We start from the raw sequence: 23,247 nt of genomic DNA, 5'->3' as shown, positions 1-23,247 counted from the left end.
TTAATCTTTCTTGTTAAGTTTCCAGACCTCAATTTCATGTATATTCCTGTTCAAACAAGATCTCTATACCACTCAAAACCAACTTAAGTTGTACCTATGCAGCTTTACTTCTGAGGCTGTTAATCAGCAAGTGTTCTTCTTCTTCACTTGTGCTTCTGAGATTGTTCTTTTATAGTTGTTGTTTTATGCCTGTTCATCTGTAGCTGTCCTTCTGTCTCTCTTCCTGTACCATTCTTCCTCTGTGGTTGTTCTGATGGTTCTGTGTTACAAGACCTCATCATATATCGCTTCTGTATATGTTGTATCCAAAGAAGATTCTTACACCACTTTGTTTTACCAAAACTATCCTATCACTTTATTCCACACTGAGCGTCTTACACAAAGAAAGGCACTTCAGTAAACTGACAGCTTTTACAGAATGTTCCATTGCATCTTCCCCTAGTGAGAAACACGAATGAACTGAATGGAAAACATGAAGAATTTAATGATACAACAGCGTACTCATCTATAGGTGACGTGTTGCAACCTTTGTCTTTTTAAGAATGGCATGCTACCCGATTTCACAAAATATTTTTTAAAGTGAGGAGTAAAATACTGCCAGTGTTTTTTATAATGTAATATGAGCTCTATATACGTATAAACAAATAGGCCATTTGGATAAATCTCCTTGTTGCATGCTGTACATTTTGTGTGTGTGTGTGTGTGTAGCACTGAGTAGAGTAGATTTAAGCATTATTTTCTGTCTCCTACCTGTAGTACCCGGCCTCTTGCTAATCACCTCCACTATGCTAGAAGGGAAGTAGCCGACTCTGTCATTTCCAGTCCGATTGTCATGGATGCAGCCTTTCCACCGTCCATCAGAGTGTTGCTCCAACACCTAGAGAACAAAAATGTAAAAATAACCTCAAATTAACATTCAGGTTTACATACAAACGCCATTCAAACTGCTTTTTCTGAGGAAGAAATAAGATCCAGTTAAACTACAGTATGTGTTTGACCACAAATAGATTCAATAATGTGCCAATAATTCTAGAGTTGTCTATATTCAAAAAAATTCCTGTATTAGGGGTGTAACGTATATATACAGTGGAACCTGGAATTGCGAGTAACCCCGTTTGCATGCAAAAGTTTGTAATACATTTTGACTTGATAAATGAGCAAGTCTTGACTTACGAGTACCAAGTATCATCGAGTATCATGTGGCATGCATGCACTTCTTGTTTTAACACCAAGCGCCACATAATCACAACTGAGCTGAATGGTTCTTCTCTTACTCGCGCTGCGGAATTGTGGGTAATTGTCTTCCATGCTCAGTCCGAGTGCATGTGCGTCACTCGTATAATCAACATCCAGTGAGTGTGCGTGTACTGTTTACTATAACACTGTGACCACGTGTGTGCGCGTAAAGCATCTTTTATTTTTCTATGTGTGTGTAGGGCGACTTTAACACACCACACCAGTTTATTGAATAGAGGCTGACCTGCACACTGGTGTGAGGGTAAGTCACTATCTTTAAACTGGTGTGTGCATGTGTGTGTGTGTGTGCGCACGTAGATGCGTGTGTGAAAGCCGTCCTACACAGCAGCTCAGTAAAAACAGCTGTTTTACTTATAGTACTGTGCAAAAGTCTTGGACACATACAAAAATATGGCATAAGCAAAAGATGCCTTTGAAAACATTTCTGCATAAAAGAAACTTTTATAAAGAGCAATAATGAGTAATAATATAAACAGTCAATATTTGGAGTGAAAACTCATTGCTTAAAATATAATATATATATATATATATATATATATATATATATATATATATATATAGAACATAAAAAAACTAATTTGAGACTAGCCGTTTTCAGTTGAAATATTTGTACGAACCATAGCAACTGTCTTAAAAATTTTTTACTTTTGCCCCTAGCATGTACATAACTGCAACAACAAATGAAATCTGCACTTCAGCTATGTGTTCATAACTATTATGAATGAACTTATCATAAGGAAAGCATGAAAAACAGTGCCCTCTGTAGGCCGCCTGTAAAAAAAACCCCACTATACTACTGTCAGTCAACATGGGTCCTAAAGAAAATAAGGTTTTTATGCAACTTATGTATCGGCAGTCTAGAGTTTTATGTACCTTCTAAAAACAGGCAGTCAGTCAGACAGAGACAGACAAATAGATAAACAGTAATCAGTCTTACCGTTATCACGTCCCCTGCTTTAATGTTAAGGCTCGTCAGGTCGTAGTTGTTGCAGTAATCCTTAAGAGCCCTGACCTGCAGAGCTGCAGATGCATCTAAACAAATACCCACGACCCACCCACACACACACACACACACACACACAAACAGAAGACAAACATAGGTATTATCAGCACCTCACACATTACTGTCACACTTTGCTTTTATTCCTCAGTACAAAATAATTCCACATCCAACCTCCTCACGGTAAAAACACTTCAGCTTTATCTGTCCATTTGTGTAGTTTGTACAATATGTACATGGCCGTGGATTATGATCGTCTATATACCTATACCTTAATATAGGGAGCCAAAACTTTTGGAGATGACTGATCTTTTTTAGTGGTATCATTTATCAGTCTAAAATACTAAACAAGCATAAGCTGAGGAAACTGTACCTCGCAGCATCTGTTTGATCTCCCGGCTAGCTTGAGTGGCAGTAAACTGGTAGACGATGTCCAGCGCCGTCTGGCTGTACGTGTTCCTCACAGTCGCATTAATGCCACTCTGCAACAATAATACGCTAATGAGATATGTACGTCACTGCAAAATACATAGCTGTTATTCACCAAAATGGCTAGCTATTTAGTTATTAAGATTTAGCTGCACTGGTGACAATACCTTATTGGTATAGCTAGCTATAATTGATACCTTATTTTATGGAATAATCTGTGGAAAGTTGTTACATCATTACTGTATAAGTAAAAAAAGGTCATCATTAGGCTGCGTCTGAATTTTCTAAAGCTATTCTGTTTCGGGCAAAACTGTCTAGCAGTGCACTTAGCCTGCTGCAGTGACACTCACATCCAGCAGGAGGCGCACCACGTCAGTTTTCCCACACAGCGCTGCTTCATGTAGGGCAGTGCCCGCTTTGGTCTGCCTGTTAATGTCAATGCCAGCCTGGATCAATAACCTACAGAAAGAGACGCCGAGAAAGAGACAGAGAGACAGAGAAAGTGAAAGGAAGAAAAAAAAACCAGAAAAGCTGATTGCTAGGCAATTTCCGTGTGAGATCAATAAAGCACATATCTGTCTGTCTGTCTGTCTTTCTGTCTGTATGTATGCCTGTCTCAGACCTAATGATGTCGATGTGTCCGTTTTTAGCAGCAAGGTGGAGTGGACTGGTGCCATTCGGATCAGTCGAGTCTCCTGGTTTGGGCTCCAGAAGAGCAGCACACATATTACTGCTCAGGAGGAGCTGGACCACCTACACACACACACCCACACACACACACACACACACACACACACACACACAGTGCTGTATATATTAAGGCATGCAGCAGTAAATCAAGACATTCAATACTTCAATGTATTCGACCAGATTTAAAACAACCAAATCGATACGCAACTTAAGCCGTCCATCCTTCTTAAATCTGAGTGTTAAGTTCAATGTAATGCTAAAGACACAGCATGTCCAGTGCAACTCACTCCGACTCGTCCAAATTCACACGCCAGGTCCAGCGGCGTTTTCCCCGCGTTGTCCACTATGCACGGATTTGACTGATGCTGCAGCAACATTTCAGACTAAAAAAAAAAAAACATGATGTTTAAACACAAAGTCCACATTAAACATTTACTACACAGATTAGACAAACTACTCAAAGGCTAATATATAATGTGAGATGCACACTAGCAGCCCTTTAATGCAGCTGTGACTACAGGCAGCCGACAACAAAGCCCTGGCAGTTTCAGAAAATTTGCAGAGACAATCATCTAAAATCCTCCAACACAAGGACGGCATATGATTGTAAAAAAAAACAAAAAAAAAACGGTTGTGTCAATTATTTAAACAATACATAATGCATATGGGACATAAAAGAAGAGCAATGTGTTTAATTGCAACAATAGACAGAACGACCCTATAATGGCTCATCACAGCTATATCATGATCAGTTTTGGGTTACTTTTTAAAATAACTAATTACATTACAAAATTACTGATATTAAAAAGTAATCAGTTACATTACAGCGTTACTTCCTAATAAAAGTAACTAGTGAAAGTACTTTTCCATTGCAGAAAATGAAAACTCCTTTGTAATTCCTTATGCATGTTGTTTTAGTCAAGACAGTTATAATTATTCTACTACCATCACTTAGCGAAGTTTGGCCCAAAATCTGTTAACTACTAATACCCCTATGTCACCTACGCGGTTTCGCGTGGTGGCTGTTGGTACGGTTCATTATGATTCACCGCGGGTTCTGCCGCTGTGATTAGGTTTGGGAATGACTGCTGTCTGGCTCACGGATTACATAAATTGTCTGAATAACGGATTACATTTTTATAAAAGTAACTAAATAACTGAGTACTTAAATGGCGGACCTAACGCGCTCCATTACTCGTTAAATTAAAAAAATAATCCAAGTACTCTAGCGTGTTACTTTGTAACGTGTTACACACAGCATGGAACCTGACGGACCAAAAAGGATGTGACAGAGAGAAAAATGACAAATGGTATGACAATTACACCCATACTACATAGACTACCTGTGGAAAAGTTTGGCCACACCTTCTCCTTCAGTGTTTTTTCTTTATTTTTATTATTTTTAACATTGCACTTATACTGAAGACATCCAAACTATGCAAAAAAAAAAAAAAAAAAAACACGTATAGAAATATGTAGTAAACTAAAATTGTCCAAGGTAGTTACATGACAACTTGGCACACTCATAGCATTCTCTCATCAATCAGGATGATTAGTTTTTAATGCACTAGAAGCCTTGTCAAGAGTTAACTTGTGACATGTTTTATCATCATGATGCTTCAATTGTCATGATGTTCTTCAGATTAAAAGCCTCACCCCTTTTTGTGATACTTTTTTCGATAGTGCTGATAAACAGTTACATTTTTGTTTCATCTGACAGAAAACATTCCTTCAAAAGAATTCATCACTTGCAAACTTGTGGTCTTGTTTTTTATTTATTTATTTATTTATTTATTTATTTATTTTTATGCCGGTCTTAGATTAGGAACCTCCATTGTACAACAGCCTTCGTCTTAATGGTGTACATTTTTGGTACCTGATGCCCCCAACTCTTTCACCAGACCTGTTTCCTCTTGTCTTGGGGTTTAGTTTAAACCTTTTGACAAACTATAATGGTCATAATTAATTAATTTGAGACGGAACAGGACTTATGGAATTCGAATCCCCAGTGTTGGAGATCTTTGTCGAGATGCTTAGATTTTCCCATGGTCTCAAGGACAAACAGCACTGGTTCTAAAGGCAGGTCTTTTTTACAGTACACCCACTAACGCTCATTCATTAACTCATAATAATGAAAATTATACACCAGTTTGTTCCGACAGTGCGATCTGATTGGATAAGAGGCCTTCCATGAGTGGTGATAATGGACAGTGATAGCACTAGGACATTTAATTGTATTAGAACAATATATTGTATATTGGTTATAATAATTGTTAATTATTAACGATTGGCAGTGTGGGTAAGAGTAGGTATGTGTAGAGTAGGTATGAGAAAAAAAAACTGGTTAAATAAATAAATAAATAAATAAATCAAAATCTGTTGATAATAAATGATGTCTTTGGAACTGTTATATAATCACAGCCATGCCGATATTCAGCACAACAGCACAGCTTCCCGTGTGATATTGCATTGCACACTGTTCAGAGACAACAACGAAGTCTTGACTGGCTTGCAAAAAGAAACAAATGGCAACATGAAATGTGGCCAGTTGTGAAAAAATAAATATGTTTTTAGACTAAGTGTGTGTAAATTTCTGGCTTCACCTGAACATTTAAAAATGTTCAAAGGCGTCGTCCCTTAATGGTATTCATGTATATTATACATTATTCATGTACTGTACTGTACAGTCTTTCTTTTTGTTTTAATCCACTCGGACATCGGGTCTACTATGAAATGCACTATAAAATACAGTATGACTATTCCTAAAAACAAAAAGCCAGGTGTAAAAAAACTGGCAACACCAGAACTGCTGACAGTCTATGCCGATCAGCCATAACATCATGACAACTCATTTTAAAGTAGGTTCCTCCTTTTGCCACCAGAACATTAATGAGCTGTGTATTTTGCCACTTTTGTACCAGAACCAATATTAACCTTTTTAGCAATTTGACCTACAGTAGCTCTTCTATTGGATTACACTACCCAGGCCCGCCTTCACTCTCCACGTACACCAATGAGCCTTGGCCTCCCATGAGTCTGACCCGTTGCTCTGACCCAGTAGCCTAGCCATCACAATGGCACCTGGAAATGGGTGTGATATAATAGGCAGCAAGTGAACCTTTTTCCTGGAGTTGATGTGTTGGAAGCATAAGAAATGGGCAAAGGTAACAATTTGAGTGACCCTGACATGGGCCAAATTGTGATGGCTAGATGGCAGACTCGATCAGGGCAACTTCAAAACTGCAGCTCTTGTCAGATGGTCCCAGTCTGCAGAAGTCAGGGTAACCAAAAGTGGTCCAAGAAAGGAAAACCAGTGAACTGGTGGCAGGGTCATGGGAGGCTAAGGCTAATTGATGGGGACATGAAGGCCAATCTGATAAAAGAGCTACTGTAGCTCAAATTGCTGAAACGGAACTTCCTATTATCAGGAGGGTGGTTGTGATGTTATGGTGTATAACACCCTTATACAGTAAAATAATAATGCTTAGCTACGTATGATTATAATATCGACTTTTTAAACAAATTGTTAATAGGTGATTCTTAAATTTAAGAGTCGCAAATTCAAACTATTTAATGCAATACAAAACATACAGTACACAACACACAGACACACACACACACATACACAGCCAATTACCAACCCACACCACCCCCTCACACACACCTACACACACACACCCACAGACACGAAGACTGTGCAAAAGAGATACAGTATGATGGCAGCAGCTCTTTCCTTAAAGCCAGTTGGTTATAGCATTTTTGTGTGATTTGCATACATAAGCATCAACATGGTAAGATGATTAACGTCTGCCGATTTCATAAAAATAGATTTCTTTGAGCTCTTCAAGCATAAATAAGGCAGACATTATTATTATTATTATTATTATTATTATTATTATTGTGAAAACCTTGTCAATTGTAACATAACTGTTTTACATTCATAACTTATACATTTATGACCTACAGTAATACATTAGGTCCTTATGGATATGTTGACCTTAAGAGGTTTTTAAAAGGATTTTAAAGAGAGTACAGATGGCACAGAGCAGATCTGGCATGAAGAAGATTCACTTGCTGTTAGCAGAACACTTGCCAGGGTAAAGCCATTGAAGAGGCTAATGTGTATGTGTGTTTGGGGAGGGGGCATATTTTTATATATTTTTTTATAGTTTTGACATTGTATGAACACTTTCTAAGAGTAAACATCACCATGTCAATGTCACGTTTTGAATCAGTTTGATACAATAATCTGGTGCATTGGACGTACAAGTTAATGTGACTGAACTGTTAATATAGATATAGAATTTGTTTACATAAAACTGTTCAGCTGAATTCCTATTCTCCAATCAGATCTGAGAATTCAATAAGAATAAAACTCCAAAAACTGAAGACTGCATTTTAAGAGTTAAAAACAATCTAGCGAAGGCGGCAAATAACGAAGTACAAATACTTTGTTACTGTACTTAAGTGTTTTATTGTGATACTTTTTACTTCTACTTAACACCTTTTTTAGACTAAAACCTGTACTTTTACTTGTTGGGTTTCAGATGACAATCACGAATAAGTGCATTGATTTTCTAATCTAAATGTAAGCATTTAGACTGAGTCACTCACACTATAGCGTGACCTAATCACCCCTATAGGGGAAGGACAGAAACAAGTCAAATCCACCAGGCCTAGTTTATAGATATGACAAGCAGGTCATTATGAAAATCTCTTTATGCTAAACTCTTAACCTTACTTTTTGTGCTTTATGCCAATAACAAAAGTTTTTTAAGCATATAATTTTAAGTTTTTTAGCTCATATTATTCTGGCACACCTTTTAACCATATCCTCTTCTTGATGCATGCAGTATGCCAATGTTTAATTCATTAGACTGTTTAATTAATAAGACTTGCGTTATACAGGGTAGCAATAGTAAGTTAGTTATTAAAGATGTTAACAATATTCTTCACTGCTCGTTTAGTTAATATCAAATCTTTTCGCTATGCATAAGTCATAGCATCATGGCCAGGCATCCTATTTATTAGCTTCAGGAAGTTAATAATCTCTTATTATCATTTTTCATCTGCCGTTGTGAAAAAAAGCACTTTTTTTAGGGATGCACCGAAATTTTGGCCGCCGAAAATTTTCGGCCGAAATAGCATTATCGGTTTTGGCCGAAACGTAAGAAAGCGCCGAAAGTAAAAGCCGAAATTGTCGCCACGCCTCTCCCATCCTCCCGTCTCGTTCGCGCTGTCATTACGCATCAAACACGGAGTATGTCGGCGGTTTGGAAGCACTTGGAAGCAAGTTTTGTTATTGTTAAACAGCCTTATTACTGTTATTTATTATCAATAAAAGTTTGATTGCTTAATCAATTTGTAGTTTTTTTAATACAAACAAAAAGAAAATATTTTAAACATGTTTTTTAATGAAGCCATTTTCGGTATCGGTATCGGTTTTCGGCCAAGTGCATCCAAAAATTTCGGTTTCGTTTTCGGCCCAGAATTTTCATTTCGGTGCATCCCTACTTTTTTTACTTAGTTAATCAATGATTTATTTTTATCATCTGAAAGGCCACAGATGGATTACAATAAAACTACAAGCATGGCAAAGTGGCAACTTGCATCATTGAAAGGTGGTCTTCTCTTTATCCATAAGACTCACCAATGCTAAAATTGATTCATTATTCTAGCAGTGTTCGGTCCTCTCTGTCCAGCCATGTCCAAACCAAACAGTTAAATAATGAATATAATTTGTGTCAAAATGATAAATAAATTGGCCTAAAACAATTTATCTCTTGTAATGACTATAAGGTTTTATTCTGAACACAACCAATTAATTGCACATTTATTTATTTATTATTAATTACTACTTTTATTCTGGTAAATGGGAAAGGAAGTGCTGTTATACTGAATATCAGCACAGCTGTGATGTGGTGATAGATATGAGTGCTGAAGGCATCACAGCCGTGTTATATCCAGCAATACAGCACGAGCTCAAGAGTGATATTGCTTTTTTTTAACAGTTATTATTAGTCTTTTAATTAAACAGTTATTTTAACTCTGGGTTCCGTGGTTAAATCCCATATAAATACATAGTGCGCTATGTAGAGTATACAAATTCATTCAATTTGAAATTCAACCTTGTGTTAAAAGCTAGTTACTGTAGCTTTGTAGCTGTAAATAAAAGAACGTGGTTGGTTTAGAGGCGATTCCGAATGACTTAGAAGTCCCCAACATATGAATGAGCTCTGTTACGAGAGCTCGTTCGTAAGTCCAATTTGTTCGTAAGTCCAACAAACCTTGTCTATGTACTAGGATACTAACACAGTAAGCGATGCACAGTATATTACAGGAAAGTGTTCTTAAAAATCGTGCTGATGGTTGAATGACTCATGTTAAAAGTATTTAATGTCTGCCATTCTTTCATTTCCTCGCAGATTGCTTGGTCGGAACAAAATTGTATAAGGAATCAGAAATTGTATAAGTTCTGAACTTGTTCTATTCTACTTAAAGTACTTTTTAGAGCATGTACCTAGTATTTTGAATTGGACAAAAAATTTGGTGGTTTATTTTTTAAGCAAGCACTTGTACTTTTACTTGTGTATTTAGTCTTTGTACTTCTGCCACCCCTGCAATCTAGTACAAACCACCCTGTATGAAATGACCGTTAGCTAGGATGTAACACCATAACTCAGTCATGGACAGGTCACTTCATCGTAGCATAGTTGATTAGACAATATAAATATTCAATATAAAATATAATTTAACAATATAACAATCAAGACATATTTTTAAGTCTTCAATAAGGTGATAAAATCTTTTGGTTTTTTTTACAGGTTTTGGGGGACACTGTTTATAAGAATTGTTTATTTTGACAGACAGCATGATTGATGTTTTGACTGATGAAATAATGTCTTGATTAATCATTATCATTATTCATTGATTGCCTGAAAGACTTCAAGTAAATCAATGCATTCACTGATTTGCTGCCCGAAATCCCGCTGACTGATTTACTCCCCGGTTCATTGATCACTGAATATCCAATGCACACATGAATGAACAGATGCAAATTTGATGCTTGACCAATAGATTTGTTTGCTGATTCAATTACTGATCCATTTGACTGTCTTCCAGCTTAAACGTTGGATAAATGATTCATGAATGAAAAATACGTTTAGCTGAGTTATCGGTAGCTTGTTTGGTTGAGCTGTTGGTGGGTTGGTTAACTGGAGACTCACCACATCGTAGTGACCGTGCTGTGCAGACAAATGTAATGGAATCTGTCCCTCATCTGACTGTCCGTTAACCGAAGAGCCTGATTTTAGTAACATCTTCATTGGCTCGGATCGCCCCTGCCATGCAGCATAGTGCAGAGGACGCATGCCTGTAACACACACCAAGACAGAATTCAAAGATAAGATTTCTATGCAATTATCAGAAGTATTATTGTAACCTACACAAACTAATTAGGTTTTTAAACTGATTAAAAAACAAACAAACAAACAAAAAACAGCCAGGTCAAACGTCTGAATTTTTTTTTCTCTTTAGTAGCTTCCTTCCTGTTTAAATTATGTTTTAATGGTATTTCCGGCATAGAAATAAGCATGATTCATGCTTGTTGATGCCGTTGACATCGTGTTCTACTTATTTTCCTCATGTGTGGCGTTTAATGTGAATAAAATGGCTCAAATCTGACATGAGTCTTACATTTTTAATTGTGATTTGGACCGCATGCATATTTGCTACTCTAACCTGAGTGCATATCAAAATAGAACATAATGAAAGAAGAAAGAAAGGATAGAAAACTGTCTCTATTTATCTTTTGATGTTCAACATGCAGGGATTTTATTTAGAAATCACAAATGATGAAGGTGTAAATCCAAGAATCCAAAGCGCACATCTGGGAACTACTCCAAATCATCTGTAAAGCAAAGCCTGAATGGATATTTAATGAATGTTTACTCTTCCAGCTGTACTTGAAATCATAGAAATGACTGGGGGAAAAAGCTAAATAAGAATAAGCATGTTTTTTTTTTTTACATGCAGGAATGGAAGAACGACAAATAAATATAATGTTCTTGTGTGTCGCCGTTCTATCAGGAGCAGAACTAGTAGATTTGAGAAATGTTCAATGTGGAAAATTTTTCATTGTGATCTCAGCACACTGACACACACTCAGACGGTGTTTCTGGGGTTCGTCTGCAGGGGAGAGAGAAAAACTGATTTATCTGCTGCGGTTTTAAATCATTCTCATCAAAGAGCTTCTGACTCAAAACACACAAACACAGAAAACACACATTCGGAGCTGGAATGAACACTGAATCTACACTGTGCTCCAAATCTCCAGCTGGACTCCATCAATCTTTACTAATATGAATTGAGTACAGTAAGTTCAACTTGACTGTGAGCAACTAAAACACAATGTAGTAACTGACTCAGTATCAGCCCTGAATCCAGACACTGGATGAGCCATCGTTAAATAAACATAAATAAACATATATTTTAGAAGTTTTAAAGTGGGAATCTGGTTCATGCAACTGCCACATTGCCCCTTGATATCCAAAGTGCTCTTTTGCAACTAGGGAGAATATGAGCAGTTATTTTCTTTTATTACTGTAATTATGATATTCATGGGGCCCTTGAGTGGTGCAGTGCTCCCCCCATCATCCGGAGATCGCGAGTTCGATTCCCTGGTGATGCTGTAACCTCTCGTAGCCAGAGCTCTAGAGAGAGCTGATTGGCCGAGGGGAGGGATGAGAGGTACTTAGTGCTTCCTACATTAATCACGGCTCTACAGCTAATCAGGGGCGTCTGTGAGCTCACGCAAGTAGAAGGAGCGGATAGCACTGTCCTCCGAGTGTGTTACGTCGCCCCCAGCGGTGCGTGAGTGAGCAGTTCTAAAAAGATGCGGTCTGCTGGCGTCATGTGGTTCGGAGGAAACACGCGATAAGTCTTCAGCCCTCCCGACTAAGTGGTTGTAGTTGCTTAATGTGGGAGCCCCCTAGTGACGGGGAGGAATTGGATACGACTTAATTAGGGAGAAAATTATAAACAATTCTGATATTCATGATTACACAGAGTAAAAAGAGGAGATTAAAACTAAAAGAAAAGGAGCTGCATCAGTTTACATATGGGTCTGATCAGATGGGTAAGAAAAGAACACAACAGGTCTTGGATGTTGGCAAGATTCACACACATCCTGGCTGGTTCTCTAAAATCCGTGCCATAACTGTCTATACTATAGTTCCCTGGTTCCTCATTAAGAATAGAGATCATTTCAAAGTTAAACATAAGTAAGAGCATGCTTATAGTTCTTTTATAACTGGTGTCTCAGACTAGTTCTTAATGTCTCACGCAATTCCCTTTCACTCTCGCTAATGAACTAGCTGAATAGCTTTGCTTTCACTGATTCCTTGGCATCATCCAGAGTTAAATCCAAATAGAGAGTAAATTCTCCCTTTGCAAGCCTTCCGAGACTTTGATAAGTTGTCTGAATGCAGACACGACTGTCAGGCTAACTATAAAAATCTTACCACTGCCACCATGTTATGTTATGTCTATTCTCTATTTACTGTAAAAGAACTTTAAACAAGGCTGGCGTTTTCACAATGTGAAAATGTGAATATCCATTTCATTTCCAACTCAAGTCTCACAGATCCAAGCACAACACTGTCTAAACTTACCGTTCTCTCTCACGATAATAGTCTGTGTAAAACAAACAGATACAGTACAATAACAGTTACATTTGTTACATCGAAGACTGACTTTAATGATAAATGTATGCAGTTCATTCCTTTTTTTCCCTACATACAGTACTGTATATCTTCCTAATTTGGTTACCTGCCAATTCCCATTCCCCTTATCATATAGCAACTACCAACTGGGGAAGCTGGCATCTTTTCAAACTGCTTCATCACAGGACAGTGTAAAAAGGCAATAAAAATAAAGCAGAAAAAGGTGATATGTAATAAGAAAATGAAAACAAAACTGAAAATGTAGTATGATATGACCAGTTTGGCTGCCAAATGCAACAAGAGATACAAGTTGTGTGGGTGAAGCTGTTGCAATCGTTATGTCCGGTTACATGTTCTCCAATCACGATTTCTGGACTCTATTATAACCTTATGGGATCACAAATATGATTTATTCATTGTGACACAATTGTGGGAGGTGAAATTTATAGTGTTTTGTAAAATCTTACATAATTCACACTTATATAACCAAAACAAATTTAATATAATATTGGTGCGTTTTAACACCATTGTGACAATCTATCCTCTAAAGGAAAAACTCATATTCTCAAAATTTTGCAGTCAAAACTTGCTGATGAATACAGTTGAGTTTATTACTTTTGATACATTTTTTCCTGGATTTCCTTTTGTGTTCTATTCGTTTTTACCATTTACTTTATTTCAGTGTGGTCATCTACTGGACTACTCAATTTCACTCATGAGGTTTTTTTTTTTTTTTTTTTTTTTGCTTCAGTAGCTGTTTGGTCTATGCAGCCTCAGCTAACCCAGTTCTCGATATAGCACCAACCTTTCTGGTCCCTGATGTCCACCATGGCCTGAGAGTCCAGCAGCAGAGCGATGAGCTCCAGGTTTCCATTGAGGGCAGCATGGTGGAGTGCAGAAAATCTGCAACACACATACAAAACATATATATAAACTGAAAACGGTTGAACATGTGAAGTGTGATTTATTTATTTATTATTATTTTTAAGAGCTTTGTGATTTGTAAGATCCAGCTGAAGAGCAGCACAAAATTAGAATAAAATCAGGAGCTAAATAATGAGATTAAAATATATGAAACTTAAGGGTTTTGGCAGGGAAATCTTTCTGTAGAATATATAAACACAAACACACACACACACACACACACCATATTACCAAGGACGGTTTCATTGACCGTGCCCTTTATATCCTCAGGCTAATCAAACGAATTCCATATGCAGGTCAGTATGGATCAGCGTGGCTGTTTGTTTAACTTAGACCACATTAGCACACATTAGCCTGGACACATGAAAAACTCACATTCCAAGTTTTAGATACCATGTGGATTGTTTCTGATTAGGCCAACAAAAAACACACACCTTAATAAACAAGTGACTGTTGAACAAATTACAATACGATTTCTTTTTCGCCTTGTTAGCATTCTGTTCGCTTCATGTTGCGATAAATGGCAACAAAATATAAATAAATTAAAGGTTTTGTCTGTACATTGGTCGCAGAATCACACAAAACTGGCTGGACAGAATTTAATGAAACTTTTTATAGGATTTACAGTAGATATCTGCCAGATGTTTAGCCTGTACCATAAATAAAATGAAAATGTTGTGTAAAAGCAATGTTTATTTGATCGCTTGATCTGATCTACTTTTTCGATTTCTCGTCTGTGATTCACTCTCCGATTAAAGAACAGGGAGTGTATTTGGCTAAAGGAAGTACAACTTAAAACAAGGCGTAAAACAAGGCGTAAAATAATCAACTTTCCACAAGTAAATAGCTTAGCGTTAGCCTGTACACCTAAGATAGTACAAATAAGCTGGTCCACTTTAACCTTAACATGTCAGGTAAAAAGCACATTACATTAGCATCATACTGTAGCACTCATAGCACTGACTATGTACTGAGGTAAAACATAGTAGCTGATACTGTACAGTATGTACACCACAGACAAACAGCTGCTACAAACCACAGCTAGTACACATTAGCTGTACATGTTAGCGTGTACACATCCAGGAGTACAAATTAGCTCGTAAATATTATCGCATGCACTTCAGTTAGCAGCAATTAGCTTTAACACAATGTCTATAATCTCTGGTATATAAGATAAATATTGGATAAATAACCTAAGACCTGTTAGCCAAGAGGCATTAGCTAGTTAGCTAGTACCTTAGATAAAATAAAACTGATGTTTTTTTCTTGTTAAGTGACACAATGTGTAAAGATATGTTAAAATGTAAGCATAATCTAATTACACATCACTACTGACAGAAATTAAATACAAATTATTAAAATATAATTAAACTAAAAGTGTGTGTGTGTATAGGGTGTGTATATTTATGTGCACATAATAAAAAATACTGAATGGGGAGAGACTATGTTTAGAAATGCATTGCATATGCAGCTGAATCAATACACACACACACACACAAACACACACACGTGATCTGATTTACATTAATCTACAGCCAGAGAGAACAACCATACATACAGTGGCTGTTCACCGAGTTCACAGCTGCTTCAAGTCATTTCATCCACTTCCCAAGAAAAAGAAGAAGAAGAGTTATACAAGGAAAAAAGTATGAATTGTAGTAATATTATGACTGATTATTAACACTGTGCTCCCATGTCTTATAATGTTTTGCCACTAACAGAACAAATGAAGTGATCTGAACAGGCACTATTCCCTTCTTCAGCGTTGGTGCGTGGAATGTGCTGTAACCATAGAGACGGCCATGAGGGCTGAGGTGAGTACGAGAGTGGAGGGAGCACGCTCAGAGCAGAATACTAAATAAACACACACACACACACACACACACACACACAGAATGTGAGCCAGCTTCTCACTTTCGCTTCATCTCTTTCACTTTCTTTTTATCTCTCGCTACCTTGTAAGGAATTCCCTTCTTCTTATTTTCTTTAGTGGAAAAGCACACACCATGCAAAATTCAATGCCTGCTTTGATCCACAGTTCCCAAAACAGCTGATACGCATTACTTCAAAGAAAGAGGTGAAATATCAAACCCACACATGAACTCCCACACACACACATACACACACACAAAATAGGAAATATTCATCATCATTGTCATTATAACTGTCGTTATCATCACCACTGTCACCTGCTTTACTATTACAATTACAATTAGCACAACTTCCACATCCTTATCATAAAAAAACTCATAATCATTAGAAATACTACCACCACCACCACCATCATCATAATAATACTATTATTCCCATTGAAAATTACCATCACCATCATAATATCCAGCATCACCATACTACTATTACCATTAGAAATATCATCATCTTACATATTATTATTATTATTATCAGCATTATAATACCATCAACATCATAATAGTACCATCACCATTAGAAACACCCTTAAAATTATCCTCCTTATTGTCATCATAATTATCAAAGTATTATCATCACCTTTTCCATCATCATCATCATCATCATTATAATCAGAATACGATGGTCATTGGAAATACTATTATCATCTTTATCAACTATCATCGTCATCATTATCACCATCATTATCATTATACTACCATCATCATTGAAAATACCACAATAACCCTAATAAAGTCATGCCTACCACCACTACACCCCACAATCATCTCCATCATCATCATAATCAGCAGCCTCACTATTGCTACCTTCAGCATCATCACCAGCATTATCACTACCAAGATGAGCACTGTAATGGCCATCATCTTCCTATTGTCCTCTTCCATCATTAATTGACTAAACCAACAACAATTTCATTACATTAACATAAGCAACGTCATTGATTTTTTTATTACCATTATCCCCACTATCTTCACCCGCATCATCATCTATGTGACCATAATCAACATCATCAGGTTGTTAGTGCCAGAATACTGCAATGAGAGAACAGGTGTCTCCTGTGAACACATATTACGAATTCATGAACATGTTCCCAGATTGTTCTCATCTGTCAGGGGATCGTTAATTATGCAGAATCATAGCTCACCCTGTCGGTAAGGGCTTACAATGAAATACTGCTAAAACGGTAATATATGGAGACAGCTTCGTCTCTAAATCTCCCAGCAATAGCTTTAAATAAACGTCCGTTCATTATGATGGATTTGCTATGATCAACTAAATTAGTCATGACCAATCTTTAATCATCCTTTTCGCCTTACACACAACCTGGCCTGCACTCTTTTTAATAAGCCTCACACTACCATGTACACTCAGATTATTAATTCAGTGGCCGCCTTGGGAGATACAAAGTTCTGGGAGAAGCCGAAAACTGAACCCCTCAGCTGAGGTAAAACTGGTTCAGATGGTTAGGAACAACCTGTGTATCACCAAGGCACAGGCCCGCCATCAACTGGAAGCACACCCGAGGACTTCGCCATGGACTGAAATGTTGTCGTCCAAAAAAGAAGGCCCTGTTCCAAAGCCGGCACATTTAAACTCAACTAAAGTGTGCAGTTGATTATAGGTGGATATCACAGATACTGTATTGGTTGTAGGTAGAGAATTCGAGTTGCAACTTTGCCTTAAATTCAGAATTAGTGTCCATCTCCTTCATAAGCTAGCGCTGAGAACTGCATGTAATGGTGGTTAGATTGGATTGCGAGTGTTGGTGGGATGATCCTGTGATATCCTTGGGGGTTATGCAACTCCCTAATGGAAACTTCCTTAGTGCCTCACTGAGATTATGCACATATAGTGTTTGCCTCTGAGGTTGCCAGATGTTTCTTGAATTGAGAAATCATAAACAGAGTGAGAGTTTTTCTTTAAAGCAACTAGAGCACTGCCTTTAAACACAAGCATTTCCCTTAACAATAGAACAAAAATCAGTATTGTCAAATGCGGACTTATTTATGACAAATGTATACAATATAACTTAAAAGCAAGAAATAAGCAAAAATAAAAGAATACTCATAAGACAGACAATATGACTATATATCTAAAAATTATAATGGGTAAAGTTTTTTTTTGTTATTTAATTAAAAAAGTGAAACTCTCATACAGTATATTCTATGTTCATAAAGTGCTGTATCAAAGTATACACATTTGATGACTGAAAGCCAAACGTCTGGTAGAAGTAGGAAAAGGTGCAATAGGGATGACCTCAACCTTAAGAAGATTGTCAAGCAAACCTGATTCAAGAGCTTAGGAGAGCTATACAGGGAGTGGATTGAGGATGGAGTCAGTGCATCAAGAGCCACCACGCACAGACATCTTCAGGAAGATGGGCTACAGCCATTGCATTCCAAGTATTAAGTCACTTTCCAAAATATTCTTATTTTTTGAAATGCAATGTAAATGATTAAGATGATGGTAAAATCTAATATAAAAGAGTCTGGTTCTACAAGATTCTTAACCTCACCACAGTTATTTCCAGGACTTCACGCTGTTCTTGTCAGCGAAATATATTATGCTTGTTTGAACATCGCAGTTAAACATTCCAGTCCAATTTTAGTCCCCTTTTGCGATTATAATAACCATCACTCTTTAAAAAAGAAAATCAAAAAGGTTTTGAAGTGTAGCTGTTGGCATTTGTGCTTATCCAGACACAAAGAGCTTTAGAGATGTCATGGCGAGGAAGTCTGAGGTGCAGTCAGAGTCCATGTCTTCATCGAGCTTGCTTTGTGCACCGGCACATCATCATGCTGTAACTAGTTTGGACCTTTTAAAAACTTATAATGCTGTGGCATAAAGAGATCCTTTACCATTGAGTGTTTTTTCAAAGTTTGGGGAAGAACCACAGATTATAACATTATTTAAGACATCTTTTCTCATGATGTGCTGGGCATTTGACTGTCATGATGCTGAGAAGTTGAGAGAAATTTCATGCACTTCATTGGGTGTGTGTTTTATTATCAACGCCTTATTATGACAGAGGCAAATTATACTCCATAAAAATTAGAATTGCTGACTGTAGCACTGATGAAAAGTCATAATTAAAAGTTAGAAAGAAATCGTTACTGCATTTGCACTCACTGAAAGTGGTGATAAATCAACAGCATAACACTGACTCCACTGAGAGAAAAAAAATGTCCAAAAATGACATTTTACACAATTTACTTCTTACCGCAAACAAAATTAATTAGCTAAGATATCTGTGTAAAGCTTCCCGTTACAGTACGAGCTGCGAACACCACACACACTCGTCACACGGTTTCCTGAAATGGCCTTGTTAAGTATTATATACGCCGACATGCTGACGTGGTTGCGAATAATGTCTGACCTCCATTTATCCATAAAAATGAACACGGAAAATATTATGATAGACATTTTAAAACTGACTTACTTAGCATATACTTTAATCTGGTTTTGTTAAACTGCACAGAACCATTATTCAGACAACAATACAATAGTTCTAGTTTGATTTAAATGTTTAATTTTACTTTTTACAGCTTAATGCATCTGTTACTAGTTTAGAATCCTGAAAGATCACATCTAACCTGGGGTTGCCAGGTACGACCCATTAGCTACAATGACATGGACAATATTTCTGATTCTGATTTCTGATCAAAATCATTCTGATTAGAGATTCCAGTTTAACCTTTTACATGGATGCTGATCCCCTACAGTATTTTATCAAAATATTGTTCGTTATGATTGGTTACAAGAATTTGGTCTTATCCATGATTGGTTAAACACTTTTTCCACATGTGAAATGGAGGCACCAATCAGTGCCACCATTAGAGACCCAGCAGACCCCAGCAGTCCAAAGAATAAACCAGTGGGAAAGAATTCTTCTAAAGGAGTTCAATGATGAAGATTCAGACCAGATCGGGTCAGTCTAGGTGAGTTTGCATAGACCCCCTAATAATTGGAATAACATCCCAATCGGAATAAAACTGCATCATGTAAACACCTCAGTTGGGGATGTACTGTAAGTGGCTCAGTGATGGGTTTCAAACTGCGCCCACTGGATGCTGTGCCAGTCCCAAGCCTGGATAAAATGAGAAAGAACATCCGGCGTAGAACCTGTGCCACATTGTGTGCGGCTCAGATGGCAACCCCTCAATGGGAGCAGGCAAAAGTCCTGTACATGTACTGTAACCACCTAAATCAGAACAACTGGACCCAATCTGGCATAATCAATATGAATTTCCAACCAGACAAAGAGAGAGGTGGTGTAAACCTTTCATGAATAGGTAACTGTTATCCATGTAAACACTTGATTCGATCAGTCCTCCACATTTTTGCTGTACGTGGTTATAACATTAGGTGACTTTCCAGAAGGAAACCTGTGTTTAATTACATCCAACTAATCAAAAAGTAGACGCCGTGATTTGTCAGAAAAGATACGAAGCCTAACTTGCGTTCAAAATGATAGAAAAATACCTTCTCTTTTCTCTGTTATACTAACTACAGTGGGCAGAATCACATGTCAAAAATGCTATTTAGATTAGATGCTTTCTGTGCATGAATTCACACCTCATCAGATCAGTGTCTGTGTAAACAATTGGGCTGAAGAAACATCATCTATGTAAACACAGCCACTACTACAACTGTGGCGTTTTTATTCAGATTAGGAAATGGTCTCAATAGCATAAATCTCCCCTAATGATTTGAATAAGGTGACAATCTAAAATAAAACACATAATGTGACTATTATACGGCTTGACCAGGAACACTACTGAACATGTTCATGAGTAACTTATGTTTGTTTTATCTGCTAATCAGTAGATAATAAGAACCTGAATGCAATGCTACGCCTCCAGTGGCCTTGCACTTAACTTTCAGGGAGGTGGCACACACTACCCCTGCCCACCCTGCAGCCACACCCGAGGTGCCGATTGGTTGTGCTTGCGCTATAATTCACTTAATTGTAGCTGTTCCCTAGCTCTACACTATTATGATTTAAATAAGAAATGAAATAACAGCCAACAGTTTTTGCTTTATATACAGTATGATATGTACCGTATGCCACTGTTCCATGTACACAAACCAGGACAAGCCTTTGGTTCCAGCAGTACAACATACAGTACAAGCGATATATTCCTCTGGAGAGAAGAGTTTAGTTGGTGACGTTACCGCCCAGGTGCTGATACAGTATAGTGTAAGAATGTTGTGCACTGAACACAATTCGATAGTGACCGCTCCATCTACAGTCAGTGTTCAAATCCGTCCAGTGTGTGAGGATGAACAGGGTTTTTTTTTTTTTATCTCTAACCACCAGGGTTTTATTGTTCCTGTTTCTCAGAGGCCATAGAAGGAGACTTTAATCTATGGAGTTCTAATCACCACCAGGCTGGTGTATGTGTGTGTGTGTGTGTGTGTGTGGGTGGGTGGGTGTGTGAGGCCGAAGACCGTAAATAAAGCCTGAAACAATTTGTTGTGTTCTGGCTCATGCACAGACACTATAGCACTATAAAGACACTGGGGGAAAAGAGATAGAGAAAAAGACCTTGAATTGCATTGTACATTGTGAAATGAAAACCGAGGAGAGAAATGGAAATGAAGAAAACATAATGGGAAATAAAAAAAAAAGCCCAGAAAGACAGGGGGAGGAAAGCTGAAGAAAAGAGCAAGAGGAGAGTGAAGGAGAGGAAGCAAAGCTCAGACACTGAAGCCTTTGTCCTTCTTTAATGCCTCCTTCAGCTCCGCTTCCTTCCTGAATGCTGACATCATAACCTTAAGACAACTTTATTTAGCACTCCCCCCCCCCCCCCTCATGAATAGGTAATCAGTTAGGCGGTCCTTCATCTGTTAGTTAACGCTGATGGGTTTTGCAAATGTACTTGATACTGTTCATGCAAGAACTGTTCCAGAACTGCTGATCTTCACGATCGGAAATAACAACTCAAACCTGTGTCCAAACCTTATAATGCAGATAGTTATCATTCTTATGTCTTATTCTCATATTCCTATTTTAAAAGTTGTATTTTAGTCATCTATCATATTTCAGTCTTCATCGATTGGCCCTTGTGCTGAATTCTGTGCCATTCTGAAGCCTCTGAATAAAGAGATGATAGATGGAGAGTTATAAACAGAAAGCTTACAGACAATCAAAAAAACACAGAAAGAAATAGAAAGAAAACAGAAAACTGGAAGAACAGACTTGATGAGCTCAGAAAAAGAGATCTCACTTTGCATCAATAAATATTCTAACCATACACACACACACACACACACACACACACACACACACGCATGCATTCTAACAAGTCCCAAAAATATTTGGCGGCCTGACAAAGCCTTCAGTTATGTTTACAAAACAGGCACACGGATCCCTAAAAGGCGTCGTCTGTCACACACTTACCCATCCGTGTCTTGGAAGTTCACATTCACCTTCTTGGCAGAACCGAGCAACTCTGGGGGAAAAAATAGAAGGGAGAGGAAATTGATTAGACATCAGACTACAGTGAAACACTCCCACCTTTAATCTGAGGAGAGCTGGATGTTAAAGCAGCCCTGGATGTTAGAAGTGAATTTAACCCACAGACAGAAATTCTCTCAGAGACACAGACACATGAGTGCTTCACATTTTGTAAATGAAAAAAAATCTATACTGTAAAGTGCAAACGTTTAAGGCACATGCAACATAACAAGGATGTCTTCAAAAAAAGGTCCTGCATAAAAAATATTATATAAAAAGCAGTGAACAGTAATTAAAAAAAACATTTTAATAACTGATGTGCCGACCATCGTGCTTAAAACATAAATTCCTAAAACGGTTTTAAAGATAATTGGCAGCTTCGTTTTACTGAACATCCTGCAGAACAAGCTACAGTCTTTCTGACGACTTAGTCACCTGCTTCTTTCTTCATGCATGCAAACCCCAGAAGCTGTCTTTTTGTTTTTTTCCGTTCTTTTACACAATATGCTGCTTTCGTTTCTGGCCTACTGATATTTTCCTGTAAGATTGACATTTTCTGATAGAATACTGGAAATCAGAAACCAGAAAAGGTACACAAGACTTTTGCACAGGATTGTATAATATAAGTATTGAATTGATTTTCGTAAAGAAATTCCTTATCAATAGTGATCAAAATAAGATAATGGTAAAATTAAAAACAAGTATGTGATATTCTTATAGCTGGCACTACTCTGAGCTACTACTGCTACTGTATCTCTGTGTAAAAAGTATAAAGCAATCCGATCTTACACACATACTGTAATTATGACATTAGGTTTGGTAATACGAACAAGCAG

The 23,247-nt window shown here is 37.4% G+C and overlaps 1 protein-coding gene across 7 annotated transcripts in view; it reads right to left on the bottom strand.

Annotated features, from left to right (window-relative positions):
- Positions 1 to 23,247, bottom strand: part of caskin1 (CASK interacting protein 1) — a 125,687-nt gene that overhangs the window by 28,890 nt on the left and 73,550 nt on the right. For 6 of the 7 annotated variants that reach the window (XM_053515337.1, XM_053515339.1, XM_053515341.1 and 3 more), the window contains exons 2-10: positions 22,355 to 22,406; positions 13,904 to 14,001; positions 10,603 to 10,748; positions 3,664 to 3,759; positions 3,309 to 3,439; positions 3,037 to 3,145; positions 2,631 to 2,739; positions 2,195 to 2,289; positions 751 to 877 (exon numbers count right to left, since the gene is read on the bottom strand). In XM_053515337.1, the coding sequence (XP_053371312.1) occupies positions 751 to 877; positions 2,195 to 2,289; positions 2,631 to 2,739; positions 3,037 to 3,145; positions 3,309 to 3,439; positions 3,664 to 3,759; positions 10,603 to 10,748; positions 13,904 to 14,001; positions 22,355 to 22,406 (963 nt within the window). The remainder of the gene's footprint in view (positions 1 to 750; positions 878 to 2,194; positions 2,290 to 2,630; positions 2,740 to 3,036; positions 3,146 to 3,308; positions 3,440 to 3,663; positions 3,760 to 10,602; positions 10,749 to 13,903; positions 14,002 to 22,354; positions 22,407 to 23,247) is intronic. The other variant, XM_053515338.1, reaches the window with a different exon arrangement.

Source organism: Clarias gariepinus, chromosome 16 (assembly GCF_024256425.1).
Source record: "Clarias gariepinus isolate MV-2021 ecotype Netherlands chromosome 16, CGAR_prim_01v2, whole genome shotgun sequence".
In the NCBI taxonomy this organism is placed as follows: domain Eukaryota; kingdom Metazoa; phylum Chordata; class Actinopteri; order Siluriformes; family Clariidae; genus Clarias; species Clarias gariepinus.
The sequence above is the reverse complement of the archived record's forward strand: the minus strand, read 5'-3'. Positions and strand labels throughout refer to the sequence as shown.